Genomic DNA, 22,113 nt, shown 5'->3' on the forward strand with positions numbered 1-22,113 from the left:
TCAAAATTTCACATAGAAAATCTATACAATTGGAAACGATTTTAGCAAGTCGTTTAATTTTTAGGTTATTTCGAAGTGATTCTTGAAAGTAATGAGATTCTGCAACGTCTTTTTCAAATTTATTTCAGATAGTGTTTGGTAGAAGGGCGGGGAAGGGTGGGAGGAAATGACATAACGCAGCAACATTGGAGAAGATCTGTGAGAAGATCAACATCGGCAAGATCTGTGAGATCGAATTGATATATTTTTTTTTTTAGATTTATACTCGTGATCCGTATCGATCGTAAAGCGGCGCATCGCATCACGTCTCGTCCTCTTCAAGTCATAGCTACATGTTTATTAATCGAGCTTGATCCAAGTAACCGTCAACAGAAATAGCATAGGCATTTCTGGGGTGGCTAGTCAGTAGAATACGCGACACGGCTCTCTCGCAGTTCTCTATCTCTCTCCATCTATCTCTATCTTTGTCTGTTTGTCTCTCCTTCTCTGAAAATCTCGAAGTAACTAAGTATCTGGACAGCTTTCAGGAAGGCGTGAAAAACAATGTGCGAAAAACCTAATTGTTCTGCGCAGATGATCGATTTTCTTGACGAAGCACGTTGTGCGATCGTGATTTCGATTGATTGTCTAACAATAAGCCGTACCGGTTGACTTATTAAACACGGATTAAAAAGGATTAAAAAGGATTATCTGAAACATTGAATTATATAAAAATCTCTCACGTCTTTTCACTATTTCGGTGGAGTTAGCTTCGTTGAGGAGTAAGTAATAACGTTTTTTTGCTTTGTTTATTTCATGCCTGTGATTCGTACGAATAAACGGATAGATTTCTTTTTTTTCTTCTTTTCTTTTCTTTTTGTTTTATTATTCAAATAAACGTAGCAGCATTGTAGGGCTAAGTGGATGTATTATAAAAAAATAATTGTATTATGATCATGACTACAAACGACGCATAGTTGTTATTTACGTAAAAATTGAAGTCAATTGAAATGTTTTGTCTGTTTGGAGAACAATTATTTTGAGATAAAACAAATTTTTAAAAATGAAACAAACAGACAAACTTTCAGTATGCTTGATATATAATGTTTTGTAAAAAGTATATAGTAATTAGCTCGTGGAGCCATCTACATTACGTGAGGCAAGAAAGATTTCCAAAATTTACGAACATTTTCAAGTTACATGTAACACGATTCACATCATGTATATTATCGTGTTCCTGCTACGATCAATTTAATCGTGTTTCCTTGCGTTCCTTGCGTCCTTTACATCGATCTCTAACAAAATAATGTGTGTTAATCGTGTTAGAGCGAATTACAGGATGCACATTCGATTAATAATTTATAAAAGAAGAAGGAGAAAAGAAAAAGAAAAAAGAAAAGTTAAAAATATATAAATAAATTTGTGAAAGCATATGTCAAAAGAAAAATTCGTTTTTTTTTAGGATGGATTGAAATAAGTGAAGGATAAACGATGCTCAAATAAACTCGTAACGCGATATGCCAGTTCGAAAATGCAGTAAATTCCCTGAGTTACTTTACGAACGTTTTACACGTAACAAAAGGCAATTTTCCATGAGTGTGTTGGTGTGTATCAAAAACTAGCACCTGCCCCAGATTCGCAATTGCGAATACTATATATGTTAGGTACAACCCTTAAAAACAATACGAGTGTAATTTAATGTTTTACTCAGTATCCAAACAACCTCTTATCGAAGAAAAAGGAAGATCCGTTCTTTTTTCGTCTTTTGATCGATATGTTCGATTTTTCAGATTCACGGCTTTCGTTTTTTTTGTTTCATTTTCTTTTACTGTTTTTTTTCTTTTTGTTTTTTTTGTTTTTTTTTTTACCGTATATCTTGGTTCGCATGATCGAATGTATCGATATCACATTGGATCATGAATCTTTTGGTATTCTTATATATTTATATTTCGTTATGACTGATCGAATATCTGGAATAATCTATAGTTATTGATTGAATTTAAAAATTATTATGTTTAAACAAGATTGTTTTTTATAGACGTATATTATATACATAGTATATGCATAAATATAAATTTGTATAATTATGCATATTTATGCAGGATGACATATGTATATAAACATGTAAAGTTCAACTTAAAAAAAAATGATTTAGTAATGTATCTTTTGGTATCCTTTTTAATATTTTATTTATGATTGATCGAACATTTGAAGAAGTCTGTGGTTATTAGTTACATTTAATAATTATTAAGGATACATGTATATATAAACTATGTATAAAAATATGAATTTTTATAATTATATTTATGTATATTATATATACATATCTAAATACGTAGGTGATATACATGTATATATTTATATATTTATGTACATGCAAATTTCGATTTAAAACAAAAAAGAAAAGAAAGAAAGTAACTTACATTTTCTTCGTCAATAATCAAAAGTAATGTGATCGAAAATTGGACGGATAGATCGATTAAAATTGGTACCGGAAAAAGCATTCCGTTTAGGAGCACTTTATTCAAAGTTTTATAATTATACGAAATTTAAATAGATTTAGAACGGAGCTTTTGGAAGAGTCAGAACACGCGCCAGAGCGAGCTCATTCGGACCATGACCCAGACCTATGTAACTCTCTCTTTTTCTTTCTCTCTCTCTCTCTCTCCCTCCCTCTCTCCTTCCATCTCTCTGTCTCTCTCTCTCTCTCTCTCTCTCTCTCTCTCTCTTTCCGAGAGTACATCTATGTACGAAATTAGTCGGCACGTTGCAAAAGGTCGCATTAAACTTTTCATCGGTCGCAGTCGGCTCCGAAAGGCTGATCTTTATCGAGATACGTTTGACTTTATTCAGATATAGTTCGGAATTATTTAAAAATAGAAAAAAGTTGAGGAGTGATTAAGAGTAACAAAATCGATTTTTCTATGAAAGTTATATTTTTCAGTAAAGCTGTTTATAATAGGTCTATCGAAATATTTTATATTTGTTTTACTTAACAAATTTTTTTTTATATAAAAACAACAGAAAATCAAGTTTTATTTAAAAATAATTTTTTGCTAAGTGAACGTAAAATAGATATAAAAGTAAATATGGCAGACGCAATAAACGTAGACGTAAAGAATTCTAATTCTTAATTTATAATTTATATTTTCTGTTTTACAGTGTTCTTCGAAAAAAGAGAAGGATTTCTGTTCAAATACGGATATGGTGTTGAAATTCATGAATATCCTGTTTCCGACTTCATTCGAAATTTATCCGTTTGTTAAACTTGTGAGTATTTCATTATACAATCTATGAGATGAAATTATTTCGTAAATAATACTTGTACAAGACGCTTTATTTACAAAGGGATTTACATTATGCAATGATAATTTCAAAACAAATGTAATCAATCCATTTAAAGATGCAGACTAAAAAAAAGAAAAACAAACAAGTTTGTGTGTGCCTATCAAATGATGTTGTTTATCATCGGAATCGAACGGAGAAGTAAATAATATAGTTAGCTATCTTGAATATTAAACGGCAAAATTCATGAAAATTTTAGTCGCGTCGAAATGTCAATGACACGTGCCGATGGTGTTTGCACGTGAGAGAAAATGATTAAGTATCATTATGATTCATGTTGATCTCGCATGCGAGTTATTAACAACGTTAACCTCCACGCTTAGAGATGTCTTATGAATTTTATTGTAGCTCAATGTACTACTTTGGTCGACTGTGCAAATAAATTAAAGAATTTATACCTGAAATTAGAAGCGAACTTAATATCGTATGCTAGCTTCGTCGTATCCTTCGTCGAACGATTAAACTTTATTCAAGAATTTCGATCTTAAGTTATTCTTTTTTTTCTCTCTTAAAGATTCCATTTAAACGAAGTACATGGTCTCTTTCGAAGGGATTGTATAGTTTAGGATAACTTCGGAAAAGATGGCCGTGAATTCAAAAACAGGTCTACAATTTTGATCGTATCATTGAAAAATAAACAGATTTTTTTTTAATCATTTCTTTATCAATTAAACTCTTAATGATTTATCAACTCTGGCGTATCGATTGTATCATTTTTATAATAATAAAAAATAATCTTAAAAATAATAATAATAAAAAGTAAGTAAATTAGTAAAATATAAGTTCTAGTATAAATGAAATGGTTCAAATTAGCTAATCTAATCTATCAGCTTTCCTCTGTTCCTCAATCTATCAGCTGCGAAATGATACCTATTACCTTATGCAAAAGCGAAAAAAATGATTAATGATCTATAAGATTTTCAAAAAGTTTTCGCAGAATGGTCTTATGGGAATATCACGGTAACAATCATTTATTTAAATAAAATAATATACATTGACTCCAGTTTACCAGATTTTTAAAAATCGTATTCATATTATAAACATTTAGATCATGGTATTATTACAAACAAATGTATTGGGCCGCATTCCAAAAAGATTGAGAAACGCTGCTCCAAATTATTTTTAATAATATTCTTTCCCTTTTCTTTTTTTTTTTTATAAATTTCAATCTTGATAGACTTGTTACAGTGCAGACATTTATGATAAAAATTGCATTACATTCTAATCTTCAGTTTTCTTCGTTATATTATAATTTTTTTTTAACTTACACATTCATTTTTATAAAATTTTTGTTTCATCACTCATTTTCAATTAACAATTTCTATGTCGTTGCTAGCGAAAAAATTCTAATCCTTTTAGCAGCACGTTTGTTATTTTTAGAAAATATTAATTTATTTGATTTCTATTCTGTTGCTCCTCCTTTTTTTTTAGATTAATGCGTTTTTTAAACAATTAACTACTTATGTTCCAAAATCAGATTTACAGTAAACAATATTTTTTTAGTATCAATAATAGTTTTAATAGAAGCATTGAATTATTGCATATCATGAACTCTGTAATTAATATATTATTATGAACATTTTTTTCGTCAATTGATGTAGAGTTTTTTTATACTTGTAGGAGAAATATGGTTAACTTATTCACGAAACTTATGGTCCATCTATTTTGAATTCATGGGAGAGTTTTGTCCTAGTCTTCTTTCGTTAATAAAAGTATCAATTTTAGAATTAAAATAAAGTAAATAATTTTCGTTGGATAATTGAATTAACAAAAGAATAATCAATTTTATAACGGAATAATCCAAATCATAGATCGATAATTAGCTAAAGTAAACATTATAAGTTCATATTTAAACAGATTATAAGCTATAAGTTACTTTTTTGTTTGTTTTTTTGTTTCTTTTTTCTGTAGTAAAAATCCATTTATGACGATTACTTATTACTCTTGTATTGCACAAATTATTATTTAATACTAGATAATATTTATTTCGTTAAATTCGATTAGATACGATTTTTTTTCTGTTCAAACATAAAATAAAATCAAACGTTCGTTTGAACTTTTATATTCAATTTAGAAATAAATCTCAAGAGAATATACATAAATTTTTACAATAGATTTGTTTCAACGGGTAAAAGAAAAAAAAAACTTGAAAAATGAAAACGTGCGAGAAATATGTTTTAACAAGGCTCGTTCATACAAATGGAGACAAACTTTTCAAGGTCAAAATAAACTAACGGCATGAAGCGCGAAAAGTTTCATATACGTTTACGTCTATCAATGTCAGAAAGTATGCACCGTCTGAAGTTAATCGGTCGTGGCTTCCGGACCGTGCATTGCATTCTCTTTCGAATTAAGGAACCAAGAGAACGTGCATTGCACTAACTGAATATTGATCTCAATATTAAATTTGTGCCAGAATTTTCTTTAAAATGCGATAAAAATAATCATTAAGACAATTCATCGAAAAAAAACAAAAATTAAAATAATTCTTCTAAAATATAATCAGACGAAATAATTAATTTTGTATTATTATCATTTATAAATAATTATTAAATTTAATTAATAATAATAACAATTGTTCAATTAACGATTTAATAATTAAAGTTAAGATATGACTAATTAATGATAGAATCATACACAAAACAATTTGTTTTTCTTTATTATCCTCTTTAATAATATAATAATATATTAAGTATGATTACTTAATGATAATTAATATAATTAATGAATTAACAAAAATAAATTAGGACAAATTTGTATAGTGTTATTTTTAAATTTCTTGCATGATATTGTATTATTTTTGATTGATTATCGATGAGGTCTTTCAACAAAAGACTTGTGATTTCAAATAACAATTAGTCAATCAGAGTATTCTATGGTGATATTAGATTCGTCGAGAGAGTATGACTAGATACTAAGCTGTATACTGGGAAAATTGAAAAGTTGGATAAATGCCAAAAAGATCGGCGACAAGGCTCATCGGTCGATGTAACAGTGCCAAAATAGCATACGCAGAGGAACGAAAATACGAATTTACGTGCACTCGTAGAAATATACCTTACGTAGAATAGTAGCTTTATTCTCTCTCTCTCTCTCTCTCCTCTCTCTCTCTTCTCTTTCTGTCTTTCTTTCTCTTCGTAGTTTGAAACTCGCTCGGTCGTTGGCACGACTATCGCGACTACATACGTTTAATGTACGATAAACAAGAAAATAAAGGTAATCTTAAGCCAAAACAATATTGTTGAGGTATATCATTTAATGATATTTATATCGTATCATAAAGTTTTCACGAACGGTCATCGATCATAATTGAAATTTATGTTTGCTAACTACTATTATATTCCTTTTGATTTCATTGAATTTGATTAATTTCGAATGAATTTTCAGGAACCATTTGAATTTGGAGATCCTATGTCAACAATGGCGGGTTATCGAAGGGTGAATATCGTGACAGCCAATGAAACTATGACCGGCAGCAGTATAGCGAGCAACATGATTGGCGAGTCCGGCGAAAACCCAGTCGACACTCTTCGATCGACCACGCGACAAGTAAGCTCGTCGTTTCTCGTCATTGTTAATGCACTGTCTATCCTCATAGATTGTTCACCAATCAAGACGAAGTGATTTCTTCGTAAATTTTTTTTAAGTATTCTAACTAAAGAGATCATCTTAATGATCCTACATTAATTGATGGGAAGGGTTGAAGTTGTATTTAGAAATGTATATATGTGTGAGTGTGCCAATGTATACATTGAAGAGAAGTTTCGAATAAAATAGTTCTTTCAAAATTGGACAAAGTATTTTGAATTGGTAAGTACCTTTAAAGATATGAATGGTGCTGTGTAATGTATGCTAAGTATTGAAAACAAACAAAAAAATAATGAAAAAATAATGGTGGTTAGTTTTAACCAGTATTGATCATATAATACAATCCTTCAAATTGATCGATTAATTGTTTTCTTTGAAATTAGACAATATGGATTTTTTATTTTTTCTTTTACTTTTTTATCAATACCACTACCAATAACTATCTTCTGTATTTAATTCTTAACATACCTTGGTGCAGTATATTAATTCCTTTCTACAATAATTACCAATTCAAAATATACTGTATGATCTGATACAAAATGATTCGGTAAGGAGAAAGAAAAAAATATTTTCAATGATCACATGCGTGTTGATCAGTGTGCGTTATGCGTGTGAATTTTCGACTTACACAATGATATTTCCGTTTAGACAATAAAAATGGAGAAGACATGAAAAAAGAAGCTTGGCAAACCGGAGGGGATACTCCCACCAGATTCCCATTAATGCATCTTACTATACATACATACATACGTACATATATACATATATACATATATATATATATGTATATATATATGTACATATATATATATGTATATATATAATACATGCACACATGCGTACATATGTTAATCAGTCGTGCGTACGTTTATGCGCACACGAGGCACCGACCGAGGCGCGAGAGCTTAACCGACATATAAATAGCGTGTTTAAAGAGAGCCGCTAGAACTCGTGTATACGTCTTGCGAGACGATCGTAAGAGTACCGATAGAAATTCAACGAAGATCAGTGCTTGTTTCGTCAAAAGTTTTTAAAGAAAAAAGATTCTACGTCGAAGGTGATATTTTGATAAAGAAGAAAAGAAAAAAAAATCGCGAATTTCAAATGTGCAGTGTTGCGTGCAATGAAAATATATATATATTTATCAGCGATCCTTTGGACAATGTTTTAATGAAAGTAAATGAAGTAAAATAAAATACTTTGAATTATTTCAATGATATGACGTTATTAACAGAATAATTTTAATTAATCGTAAAAAAACAAGAAAACGCTGTTATTTAATACAATTAATAAGAAATGTTTATATCGTTTAACGTTTTTTTGAAACAAAACGAAGAATTTTTTGTTTTTTTTTTCTTTTCCAGGAAATTAAGTTACCTAAACTAACGTAAGACCTATCAACGTTGTAAAAGAGAAAAAATAGGTCGTTGAAATCGCTGCACGCATACCTGCATCGATCAACTAGTGCTGCGCTCTTTTTATCGCGACCCTTTTGCATGTTAATTTTGTTGGATACGGTAGACCTGCTAACTTTCTAACGAAGTAACATTTTTGTTCGAAAAATGATCATGATTGGTTATTGACCCGTATCAAAGTTTCCATAAGTTTGAGAATTTTATAAGTTCGTATCATTAAATATTAGAATATTTTGAATTATTAAAATATATATTCAAATTATATATATATATATATATATATATATATATATATAATAATTAAATATTCCAATTTATAATATAATAATATAAAATAATAATATAAAATTTATAATTCGTTATTGCCTTTTATTTAAATTACAACTCTAGAAGTTTGTATTATAAAATATTTAAATAATTCAAATGATTAAATATTCAAATTATATGTATATAATAACAATAGTAATAATAGTAATAATAATAATAAAAATTATAGTAATATTAATTAAATATCCAGCTTATAAAATTGATACGAATACTTCGTATTTAAGTGTATTTATTGAATTAATAAGTTTATTAGATCATTCAAAATAATGATCTTAATCATTATTTATTGAACTGTTTGTGTGACAGAAAATTCGACGCGTTTACGGAGAGCAGAACGGTTATCAGAAGAGTTATCAGAAGAACGAGAAGACACGTAGGACAAGCAACGTCGTCAACAATTACAGCATCGTCGCCTCCAGAGGCGAGCTTTCTCGAAATAACTACACCGTCGGTGAGACGTCGAGGGACGTTCCGAAGAAACGAGCGTCTTTCGTCAACTCGAGCAAGATCTATGCGAAGGAGTCAAATTCGTGTACATCCGTGTTCCTCGGAAGAGATTTAACTGGGAAATATTTGTCAAAGGACATTGAGAGGTCACAACCCTCTACCATAAGACAAGGTCGAGCTTACAATGGTAGTACACGAATTTTAGCTAAATCCGTGTCCGTCCCAGCGATTCTTGAGGAAGGTATTGTCTTCATTGGTTTTTTTTTATATTTACGATGTTTTATTTTTACTGTATCGTGGTCTCATAAATTTATCTTTTCGTTTGGCAAACTATCAATTTTCATTTGACTCTTAACCAGTCTGTAATCAAAGTAAAGTAAAGAAAAAAGTAGAATGTTATAACAAGATTAGATTAATTAATAGTCAATATTTTAACAGAAAACTCTTTGTGCATATGTAGACATGTCCCTACACATATGTCAACGTAAGCAGACTTGATTTACGATTTTCACGCGTAACGCCTTACGGCAATATTTTTTAACATTGTACATGTCCTCTTGCATCATACGTCATTGATATGGCATACATACCTTCTGTCACATTGAATCATGATTTCGATTGGTTCATCTCGTTCATCATGGTTCTGAAGGTCGCCATAAAAAAATTGGAAGATTATAAGATTCTTTCTAAGATTTTTTCTTTTTTTTATAAAAATTATTTTGAATCTTCTTATCTTATACTCCTTTTATTAAATTTTATCTTATACTTTTTTTATTAGGTTTACAGCGAAAGGAGAAAGCTCTTGTGAAAGACGAAAGAAGACACGACGAAGGTATATTGAAAAGATCATCAGCCTTTTTAGCGAGTTTAACTCAAACAAGTCATAGATCAACTGAGAAGAGGGATAACGTTACCGAAGATTCTTTTACTTCATTTACTGGATCTTCGAAATCAAATGGGTATAGATCGAGATATTCTACTTTGAAAGGATACTTCTCGATTTTAAATAACAGCGAGAACGAGCTCAGACCGGTGTTAGGACAATCGACTAGCACCCAAAATTTGTCAACTAGCTGGAAAAAAAACGTTGGGGTCAACGTCAAAAAATCAGTGTCCTTCAGCTCGGATACTAGTTTTGAAAAGAAGCGAGCACCCTATCGTAAGCCAACTATTCACGAGGTCAAGGTCTACCACAAGGGCGTTCTTCAAGGTAACTACGTGTCTCTTTCGTGCTTTAATTATATTATCTAGCACAAAGAAGTCATTAGATTTGTGATTTTTTAAATATATTTTTTGTCTATGTCCTCAATGTGTTGATAGTCACGATGATATAGTTAACTAATTAATTATCGTAAGATAAATACCATTGAATAAAAAATAACTAAATAACAATGTAAAATAATTGTTATTAATCATTTTTATTTCTGTTATAAATAGAATAATGAAACTATGAATACAAAAAATTCATATTTATATATTTATAAATATCTATATAAATTATTATTTCGAATATATAAAGAGAGTTCATTTGTTTCCGCTTATTTCAAAGTTGATGAAAATAATATTTAAAAAAAATTGAATTTTGGAATAAATTATATTAAGACAGTATAAAGAAAAATATTGCTGATTATCGCAATCTACACAATACGTTCTTACTTTTTTATGTAAATTTGTACTATTTCTGTATGGTAATAATTTATGGTATACAAAATACGTGTAACAAATAACGTTTTAACCAATCCCATCTTAAACTTCGTTCATCAGTAGTACTCATCCATTATTTTCTAAAATTTATTCTATCAAACGACAGATCGTGCCACTCGCGAAGAGATTATCAAAACAAAAGTGCCACCTTCGTGGGAAATACCCTCGGAGGGCCCCAAAGCCCTCTTGAGGGCTGCTATGGAAGCCGACGACACGATTTTGAAAGAAGTCGTGATGCGTGCTCGCAAATCTGACTTGTGTGATGTCGACGTTAATATGACTGACAGTAGTGGCAGGGTGAGTTTATTGAATTATTTTTATTGCTTGTATATAAGAATATATATATATATATATATATATATATATATATATATATATATAATTATTCCTACTGTATCGAATACTTAAGTCTTCTCATTATGTATGTATATATATTTTTTTTGTAATATTTTTTAGTAATATTTGGTAATATATTTTGGTTTCGTTATAAGGATAGAAAATCGTAATTCGTCATAATATTTTTTTAATATTTTCGTTAAATAGATATACATATATATCCAAAGTTATTAATTTATAATTTATCTATAATAATTTCAATCAGTTATACGTATATAATCGTGTGACAATAATGTTTCTATGTAATGAAGATGTGAAAAACTAATGAGAACAGTTTTCTTGTCATTATGATTATTTAAAAATAATGAAAAACGAAAGTAATCTGTCAACAAATGTGTGATTTTCAAGTCAGATTGGTATTAAATATCCATTACGTGAATTATTATAAAATAAGTAAGTGATTAGAAGAGTTTATATAATATAAATTTTCTCTCTGTGTGTGTGTGTGTGTGTATATATATATATGAGAATGTCCTGTAGCTTCGAAGAACCGTTCTGATGGTAGATTCTTCACATTAAAGCAATAAAAAAACTTTATACATGCTCTGTTTGATCTTGTTTTAGAGTCATAGCAATATTTTCTTCAATATATTATCTCTGTTTACTTTTGCTGAAAAGGTGTATAAAATAATCTCTTTGTATCTGAATATAAGATTGGAGACATTTTATCATTGATTCTTACCTTCTCCATTTCTCTAGATATTGTTCGTATTTTCAGGTAGTCTTGTTCAATTCTCACGTGAAGTATTTTAACATTGTAAATCAAATGACGTTTTGTACACGATAAATTTCAAATAACTTCGCAAGTTATAATCACTTTATTCAACATCAGATATTAAGCTCTGTTTATAAATAAGTAAATGAAATTAATTCAGCTACTTCCATTTTTCGATAGAATTATTTTAACATAAAACTCGTTATTAAGTGAAAACAAGATTAAATATAGTGTATATTTATATGAACTTTTTAAATTGTTTTCATGTACAGAATCCATTCCCGAAGTGATTCTACGAAGTTACGGAAAACCCTGTATATATAGATATACATAAAAGATTCATAGATTTATTACATATTCAATCATTTATTTTATAATAATTTACGTAATGGATGTTTAATATCTCTATAGAAAGAGAAAGAGAGAGAGAGAGAGAAAGCTAACAATCAGACTTCAGACTTGTTTATTTACAAATTGTCATATCGATGAGAAAATTGCTATTATTGGCATATTGCTTGTTTCTAGATATATTTCATTGGCTTGTCATATTTTCGTTAGATATAAACATTACAGAAATATATTGATATTTTTCGCTGTAAGATAATACTATAGGAATCAAGGAATTAATGGTTATAGATATATATGTACATGATGAACTTTAAACAAAATTCTGATGTTAAAGATGTTCACATATGCATTGATGTAATACATAAGACGTAAAACGTAAATCGTAGTATGTAAATACCATTACATAAAACTGCCGTAAGACATAAATTTTAATCAATAAAAGGTGATCATAAAAAAATAGCGCTTAAATATCATTTTTAAATGTAAATTGTTGCCTTTTGCATCTTTGTTTTTCTATTAATAGAATTAACATTTTATTGAACAAAAACACAAATGCTCTTTTGAAAATTTCAATTGCAATATATAGGTACATAATATTTAAATCTGTATATTGTTACCGTGTTGGATCTATAAAAATTCAAATATCAAGTTTAAATGCAGGGAAGTATGAGGAAAGTAGAAATGTATGTGATTGATTGAACGTAAGATATATGCCGTAAAAATTTCATCCTTATAAAATTTTTTTTTATCTCTACGATTTATGTTTTTTGTTTTACGTTGATACATGTGTGAAGGACTTTAATTTGAAGAGATACATCAAATTTGTGAACCAGTTGTCTCGTATTTTATACTCGTTACGTCAGAAGATATACTTCAAGATAGAGAAATTCATTGTTCCGTTTACGATGCCGATCGTGTTACGATAAGCACGATTCCTTTGTTTTTCTTCGCCGTTCGAGAATACGAGCTGCTTCGTTTGATTGTTATTCCAACCAATTTCATTCGAAATCATTTCACGAAGTATACGAATTGTATCGACACCCACGTAATGTCTTTCGTGGAAAATTTTCCACCTGGAAAAAGACAGAGAAAGATAGAATGAAACTGTTAAAAGATTCAATTTATTATTAAAAACAAAAAAAAGAAAAAAGAAAAGAAAATGGATATAAAATGAAATTCAACATTCGAAATTCTTCTACTTTTTCTTAATAATAAACTAAACATTTTTAGATTAAAGCAAACGAATTTATTTAGATGAAAGGCAAAGAAATTGAAAATTAAACTATATATATATATAAAAAATTAACCTACGTATATCTAAAAACATCAGGTACAAAACTCAGCTAAAAAATACAAAGACATAAATAATAACATAAATATTGTTGATATCTCTGAAAGCCCTCAATGATACTCACGTGGAATCGATCAAAGTGGAACATCCTGTATAGAAATATAACTCGGCAGATACTTTACAATCTACGCTATATACTATTTCGAAGGATGTCTTCGGCGAAAGGGAATTCAAAGGAACAACTTCTCTGATGGCTACAGAAACTCGACCGCGCGGAATGACAATTTGTATTTATAGCTTACCATATACATTAGTCGTGTACGCGCGCGCTTATTGATTTTCCACAGCAAATGCAGAAAAAGGAATATCTTTTGAATGGCGACGTTGAATAAGAGATCGACTGCTTTTCAAACGAAAAGATATCTTTATTGTAACATACATCGCACGCACACACACGTGTTAGTTTTCAATTATTATTATTTTTTTATATTATACTTTTGCAAATGACAAAAATCTTTCTAACTGTTGTCTGCCTATTTATGTGTGTATGTGTGTTTCTCTCTTTCTCTCTCTCTCTCTCTCTCTCTCTCTCTCTCTCTCTCTCTCTCTCTCTCTCTTTGATGAATGAAAATATATTTATTATAATATATTAGTTTTCAATTATTATTTTTGTACATTATACATTGGCAAACGATGAGAATATTTTTTTAATTTTTTCTTATAAACAAAAAGTTATTTTTAATGTAATATATCAGTTTTCAATTATTATCCTTTTAGACACACATGCATATGCGTACATACATACACATATATTATAATTTTATAAATAATAAGAACGTCTTTTTCCTTCTTTTCATTTCTCTCTTTTTTCTTTGTTTATTTCTTTTTATTCTCAAACCTTTCGAAGATCAATGAGTAACATGAACATTCTGAGAATAAAATCATTCAAAGAGATTTACAATCTATTATATATACATATCCTTCGCTATTTTCTTCAAAGCAGCAAAACGTAATGAACGTTTCCATATGTAATGTTTCTGACCGCATTCCATATGCGTTAATATCGTACCGAGATTAAAGTCAAGTTACCCTCTTCTTCGGTTCTGACCATATCAAGTATACGAATGACCTTCTTCTTTCTCTTCTTAGTCTTCTTCTTCTCTTTCTACTTCATTAAAATTGATGACGATGATGATGGATTTGAAGTCGTTAGAAAAATATTACTTGAGAGTGATATCAATATAATTTATTTCAATAATTAATATGAGAAAACGAAAGAAATGATGATGAATGACTAAATAATGGCGAATGAGTAACGGAAGTTAAACTACTTTATGGAATAATTAATAAAGATTTTTGAAAATAATATTAATTAATATCTGTGTTGACGAAACGTATGAGACATGTTATTTAAATGGAAGTAAATAAGAGGAATATATTTAGCTGCTGAAAAGAGTTCTACGATTAGAAATAAAGAGAGAGAGAGAGAGAGAGAGAGAGAGAGAGAGAGAGAGAGAGAGAGAGAGAGAGAGAGAGAGAGAGAGAGAGAGAGAGAGAGAGAGAGAGAGACTTGCGTGCTTAGCTATTCTAATTATGGGTACTACCAATTGGAAAGGTCCTTCTCTTTCTTCTTCTTCCTGTACCTCTCTCTTTCTTTTCTCTCTCTTTTTTTTTTCTTGTTCTCGTTATGTCTTCCGATGACGTGCTATGCATCGTTGATTTACATTGAATATTATCATGGATCACCGGCATCGTCTTGATGAGATCGATATTCTCTTGTCGATCTTACATGACTACGTACTTCCGTTCTTTTCTATAGTGTCTTAGAACAGTATATACATGATAAATTTATAATCAAAACATCGACTTAATTAAAGATAATTTATTAAGAATAAAACATTAATTCTATGCCGAAGTGAACAAGAATTAAAGTTTAATTTTTCGTTGAAGACGATAAATTAAGTAAAAATATTTGTCGATACGATTAAATGTATATGTACATATATTTTTTTTTTTTTTTTAATATGACAGTTGTATTCGTTGTCAATAAGAGATGAAATTTCGAAGATTTTATGTGAGATCAAATATGAAAATAAATTTTTTGATTTAATACGCTTGGATTAAGAATAGAATGTGAAATATTTTTTGATGAAAATCGTGTTTTCAATTATTTATATATATTTTTGTTCTTTTTCTTTTTTATGAGCCGTTAAAAATATTACGAAAAGAAAGTCAATCCATAGCCGCATAAAAATGTGATAAGATCACTGCAAATGTTCTCCGTAACGATGGAACAAATCCACACCCAGTAAATCGTCGTTTCGTGCTTAGCACCTACTAGTGTGTATTTTCATGTGGCGTATAGTGACGCAAGTAAAGTAATAACGTTGGGACGATCGCACGAACGTCAGTGCCCACTTAATAAATTGATCCTCAACGGATAGTCCATTATGTGTCTTGCCGAGATCAACGTTGTTACAGAATGAAACCGATGACATGTGTTGTATCATCTGTTTTTTTCTCTCTCCCTCTTTCTCTCTCTCGCCCTCTTTGCCCTCTCCCTCTTTCTTTTTTTTCTCTCTCTTTCTCTCTCTTTTCTTTCTTTTTAGAAATCACAGAGACTTATTTCTCTTGCAACATAATCACACACACAACCACATACACACATACACAAAGTCTAATGTGTGCGTGGATGAGCATTACGTATTTTCTCAGATTAACCTGCTGCGAATTTGCCATCATCTTTTCAGATGTTTGCTATTTTAACATTTAACATTACGTCATTTTAATTTTAAATAGAACAATACAATAACATAACAAACTAATTTATATCGGAATTATGGTTGATTTTTTCTTTCTTTCTTTTTTCTCTTTTTTTTTTTTCAATTTAGCATCTTGGCATCGACTCCTGTAATTTATTGACCTATTTTTTCTTTAGTTAATTATTTTTACAATTAAATTTAACAATACTGTAGTTAATACGGTTACAAAAATCCATTTTGTTTTTATAAAAATATTTTAATTTGATACTTATAACTCTTTCTTTCTCTCTCTCTCTCTTTCTCTTTCTTTCTCTTTAGACAATCATTATATTTTGTTACATATGTAGTTCTCATTAGGAGACAAAATCACTGTAATCTTGTTCTTATTAGTCGAAGTAGCCTTATTAAATGTTTTTTATGTTATTATAGAAACAAAATGGATCTTTTTCGTAATCGTTTTTAAAGTTAAATAGAAAAATAATGAAATAAAGAAAAAAGGCTAAAAGCCAAAACGGTTGAAAAATTAATGGAGTCACGATATAAATAATACATAAAATATTAAATATTATTAATTTATAATAAAAGAAAAATAAAATCAATAATCGAGGATTCTCCGAATAAAAAGAATTCGATGTCATGTTAAATCAAATATAAATAAAAAGTAATACGAACAAAAATGGTCGTCAAAGAAGGGGAAATAAAACAATTATATTTAATTTGATTATTGTTTGATTATGTTTTATGATTATTTATAAAGATAATTATTAATATGGAACCGTTGAAATTATAGTATCGCCCACGCACGATGTTGACGTCACGTTCGAAAGCATCCGGATTCTCTCGCGTCACGGCACTTCTCCTGGCATATCAATTTGTCCGTTAAGAAAATCAACTAACGTCGTGATTACATGTTCATGTTTGTAGACGGCTATAAGCTACATGGCTGGAAATGGTGCTGCGGCGATGTTGGAGTTGGCATTGTCCTTCGAGGGTGCCGATCCTAACCTTCCTGACAACGAAGGCAACACACCACTTCATTTCGCGGCTCAAGCTGGTGAGTAAATTATAATGAAAATTATTTTTTTCTTCAGTTTAACAAATAATTGTTTCTTATTTTTTCAGATTTTTTCTGATTTTTTATTTCTTTCTTTCTTTCTTTTCTTTTTTTTTTTTTCATTAACATTTTCAACATTTGCTACAAGTTCCTGTCCTGGTCCTTCCCGTAACAATGAAACGGATTGCATGTTCCATAGCAATATTGTTGAGTCATAGAGATGCAAAAGATAGATTATCGTTTCCTATCTTTTTCTTATTCAAGGCTTACATACGTATGCGATCTTAAGTACTTTGAATAAATAAAATTCGAACATTTTTTAAATTAATTTCAAATTAGAATAATTCTTAATTGTTTTCTTTTTATTTACATGTTAAATATTTTTTGTAAATTCCTATCTCAATTTTTTTCATTGTAACAACTATAAAAACAATTTGTACAATGAATTGCCCGTGTTTATAGCAATAATATTGAATCGTAAAGAACAATGATTCAAGCGATAGATTATATATTCTGGATATATAAATATTCTGGATATATAAACAATATTGAATGATTTAAATATTCACTATGTTTGTTTTACTCAAAGCTCGTATATGTAAGTATTCTAGATATTTAAATAATATTGGATGATTTATATATTACATTCTTTAAAGTGAAAGATTTGATAATTCGCCTCTTTATTTTCTAAAATTTAATGACATTTATTATTGTTAATACGATCCATTCTACAAACATTTAACGATAATTTTCTTTCCGATTGTTTGCGAAAATTTATTGAGTTCGTGAGAACTCGTTGAGTTTTCAGATCTTTCGTAAATTCGTTGGAGAGTTCTGTCGGTAGAATCTGTTAAACTTCAAGAGCCTACTCGCTTTGCCCGTACCTTTCGAAATTTTGTAAACAGTCAGCGAAAAGTCGATTAGAAAATGCTTGGAACGCGACTCGAGGCTAATGCCAAAGTCTCGTATGTGTGTAGGCAATGCTAACCAACGTTACCGAAAATAACTGACTTTGGAATATTCGATACTTGCGTGGTACGTGATGACGTGCACTGAAAAATCTGCCTTCGTTTTGTGCGTGTGTTACCGAGTCCACCATTATCTACACCTATATATACATATATATACATATACATATATATATATACATATATATACATATATATATATATATTTATATATATATACACCTATATACGTATCTACATACTTATTCATTAAATCATAATACATCGTAGAAATATTCAGGGATTTTCCACGAATTTAAAAAATATTTTTAGACCGACGAAAAGTTATATTAGCGATAAAAAGAAATGAATATAAACTTTTTACAATTTTTTTTTATAAAATTTATCTATTAATAAATTAAAATTGTCGAATATATTAGGTTTACCAAAAAGTTCCGCGCGTTCTGTTTATATTTTTCTTTTTTATCTTTTTTAATCCTTATTACTCTAACTGACATTAATTTTCATTTTTTTTTGTTTTTGGTATTTGTACTTACGCAATATTTATAAACATTTTTAATAATATACGACTATCTAATAAAAAATATGTAGCGTCTTTTTTTTGACATGTTAAAATTTACAAGATTCATTTGAAAATACATTGGCAAACATGTTATAATATTCTTGGAATAACATGGATTAAAAAATGATGTTTTATTTAAATATGGTTGTGTATTTTTCATATAAGCTGACAAAAAACTTTTTGGTAAATCTAAAATGAAGGAGAAAATAAACGAACTCGAATTTTTCTACTTTTTAGATATTTATTTATATTTGCTCGCAAAGTTTAGAGCATTCTGTTTAGACTATAAACAGTTGAGCATTCCGTTTCAAAAATTGTCCATATATTTCTGTGATTCACTGCATGCAGGCTAAAGTAGGCTTTTTTTATTTACTTCTTCATATCGTAGGTCAAACCGAGTGCTTGAACGTTCTTCTTCAAAGGTGTCCCGACATCGAGGTCGATGCGAGAAACACATTGGGATTCACGCCTCTTATGAAGGCAGCCCTTCAAGGACGAACGAAATGCGCTAAAATATTACTCTTTGCAGGTTAGTGATTTATAATCTTTATAATTTTCTTTCTAAAAAAAAATTATATAACATGAAACTAATAAACATTTGTCTTCGGATTGAAATTAACAGGTAATTTTTCATTTTAAAATATTTTATTTAATGAAAAAAGAAAAAAAAAACAAGATTTTGAACTTCCAAATAGCCACGAGGCACAGTATTTTTATATATGTTTTTTATATATACATATATATATATATATTTATTTATTTATTATAATTTTATATATAAATAAATAGTTTGCGTTTAAAATTAAATATAAATGGACATTTTCCATCAAATAATTTCCTGAAATAGAGAATGGTGAGTAAGGTTGATGCTAAGGTAAGGAATACGAAAAAGAGTATCTTCTCATGAAACGATTAAGAGTTTCTTTTTCATGGTACACAATTTTCTAGAAAATTGCTTTTAATGTAGTATTTCTTCCTCTTTTATGTAGGAATTAATAGATTATTACTTATACTAATATTTATATGGGCTATCTAACGAATAATATTGGCTGTACTACTTATACAGAATTTAAAAGTCATCCAATTTATAGTCACTAGTATTTCTTATTTATTTTTTGCTCCACATCATATAAATTTCTTGTTCAATGTTTTATAGTTTTCGTATTTCAAGGCTATATTATAGAACAAATAAGAAATAGAAATGTAAAGATAATAAAAATACTCGATATGTTATCGTTATAGCTTCATGTAACATGAAAAATTATTATAAAAACATAATTAAAAAAATAAAAGAATTGTTAATTGTTAATATGAATATTTATAATTATTATATGGTCTATCTCTTGCTTGTATGAAATTTATAATTTCAAAATAAATTTGAGTAATACTATATATTATACTTAAAAATATATATTTAAAAAATAAGAAGTGCAAATTGTTATGGACGAATTTTTAGATAATGAAAGAATAGTATAACAATAAGATGTTGAATTAGCTTATTAGATTAAGTAAAAAAAAAATGAAACAAACATTAAAATACAAATATATGAATGTTTGACTTCAAAGATAAAAAAGATTACCTTAAGAGTTCATTTAATTATTATCGATAATTGATCGATTTATAATGAAATTTAGCATCGATTATCATAACATTTTTTGATCATTTCTTCTTATTATTATTTTTTATATCATAGGAGCAAACCCCACGTTACGGGATCATGGAAGAGGATTAAGAGCTGAACAATGGGCAAGATTTTGTGGGAGATATGTTTGTGCCGAAGTAATTGAGAGATTCGCAAGACATCGTTTATTAGAGAGAACTACATCGTGTCGTTGGGGTAGTGAACCAGAATTAGCAGCGAAAGTTCTTCAAGGAAAAGTACGCTGGGTTGTAAAATAAAACAAAAATGTTCGAATTTATTCGTACATATTTATTATCAATGTATCTATACATTATAATATATATTAAAATTAATCGAATAAGTCCAATATAGTATATCATTAAATTTCAGTAATTATTATAAAAATAGATTTTTCTTTTCGTAATAATAAAAAATCTATTTCTATATAACGATATAATAATAAAAATATTTACATTTTTTATTAATAAAAAAAACACATTGTTATTATTAATAAAAATACCTATATTTAAAAAAATAACAATAAAAATTAAATTAATAATAATAATATAGGTATTTTTATGGTCATTTTATTAATAATGCGAAATACCTAAATTCTCTTTTTTAATCTTTAAGAACTCATCCTTATTAATGAAAAACTTTAATTTGTATCACAGGTAACGCCTATTCCAACAACACCGTTACCAACCTCCTCAACAGGTCTGAAATCGAGGATTAGAAAAGTATTTCGAACGAGTTCAGGTCCCGACCGAAGTTCCTTTTCCTTGGTTTCGCAATTGACGAGTGCAGCTCTCTGCGCAAGTAGTCCTGCGTTGCCAAAGAACGGTCAAGTGCCACCAGTCGTCAAGAGTCTTCTCCGACCTCTTAGTGTACCGCAGTTAAGGTACGAACTGACAACTTGAATTGAAACAACAGCGTTTTTTTTTTGATTTTTTGTTGTATAAAAATAGAAAAAAAAAATATGATCAGACGCTAACGTGGCCATCATTTTGTTCATTTCTTTTTTTCTTTGTTTTTAGGATCACCTTAGTTTCGCCGCAAGATTTCATCGAGAAAACCGGCGAAAAGTGTGGCGCGAGTTTTGTGGAAAGAATCGAAAGTACCATTGTGAAGCCACCGAGAACGAAAAAGAAAAGCAAGTAGTTGATCGTTCCACAAAATTCCATTGAAAGGAAAAAGAAAATCACATTGTGTTTACGTTGTATAATCTTTCTTAAACGCGACGACCTTTTCGAATCGAATAACTCATAAGTATGATAGCTTTTTTATAAATAGCTGATCGGTTTTATCGTCCACGAGCAGTGAGTTTATGGTGGAAAATTAAAGATCAAAGATCAAAGGGAGTTCCTTCAAATTCTACGAGGATTCTCAAAGTGTTTCCACGTTTTACGATCGCCGTTTAAAATTGTGTGTGTTTCGACGTAAACGCCATGACGCCGTAGTCAAAGCTTATAAACATTTTTCGAACCGGTCGGAGCTTTATATTTTTAGATTATCAACGTTCTTAATTGATCGCTTCGATGCGATCTAAGGCACTCGTTGAAAATTTTTTGTGGAATGATAAACTTAATG

The 22,113-nt window shown here is 29.2% G+C and overlaps 1 protein-coding gene and 1 long non-coding RNA gene across 6 annotated transcripts; one reads left to right on the top strand and one right to left on the bottom strand.

Moving 5' to 3' along the window:
• The first annotated feature begins 369 nt into the window (after nucleotides 1-369).
• LOC118449081 (uncharacterized) lies at nucleotides 370-21,701 on the top strand. 5 transcript variants are annotated; one of them, XM_035883257.2, is made up of 12 exons: nucleotides 370-761; nucleotides 1,442-1,583; nucleotides 3,142-3,249; nucleotides 6,712-6,873; nucleotides 8,961-9,342; nucleotides 9,880-10,311; nucleotides 10,912-11,102; nucleotides 17,242-17,371; nucleotides 19,290-19,430; nucleotides 20,596-20,780; nucleotides 21,198-21,424; nucleotides 21,561-21,701. In XM_035883257.2, the coding sequence occupies exons 2-12, from the start codon at nucleotides 1,497-1,499 to the stop codon at nucleotides 21,682-21,684; spliced, it is 2,169 nt and encodes a 722-aa protein (XP_035739150.1). In that variant the 5' UTR covers nucleotides 370-761; nucleotides 1,442-1,496; the 3' UTR covers nucleotides 21,685-21,701. The 5 variants fall into 5 exon arrangements, with proteins under 5 accessions (XP_035739150.1, XP_035739153.1, XP_035739152.1 ...); XM_035883260.2 differs by lacking the exon at nucleotides 1,442-1,583; XM_035883259.2 differs by lacking the exon at nucleotides 370-761 and having other exon boundaries at nucleotides 1,448-1,643.
• On the bottom strand, nucleotides 12,825-13,845 carry LOC146872684 (uncharacterized). The gene is made up of 3 exons (XR_014982713.1): nucleotides 13,680-13,845; nucleotides 13,576-13,607; nucleotides 12,825-13,337 (listed from the first exon to the last, which is right to left on the bottom strand). It is a non-coding gene; the product is annotated as an uncharacterized LOC146872684 (long non-coding RNA).
• Nucleotides 21,702-22,113: the final 412 nt, after the last annotated feature.

This window comes from Vespa mandarinia, chromosome 11 (assembly GCF_050613455.1).
Source record: "Vespa mandarinia isolate Hongniang chromosome 11, ASM5061345v1, whole genome shotgun sequence".
Classification (NCBI taxonomy): domain Eukaryota; kingdom Metazoa; phylum Arthropoda; class Insecta; order Hymenoptera; family Vespidae; genus Vespa; species Vespa mandarinia.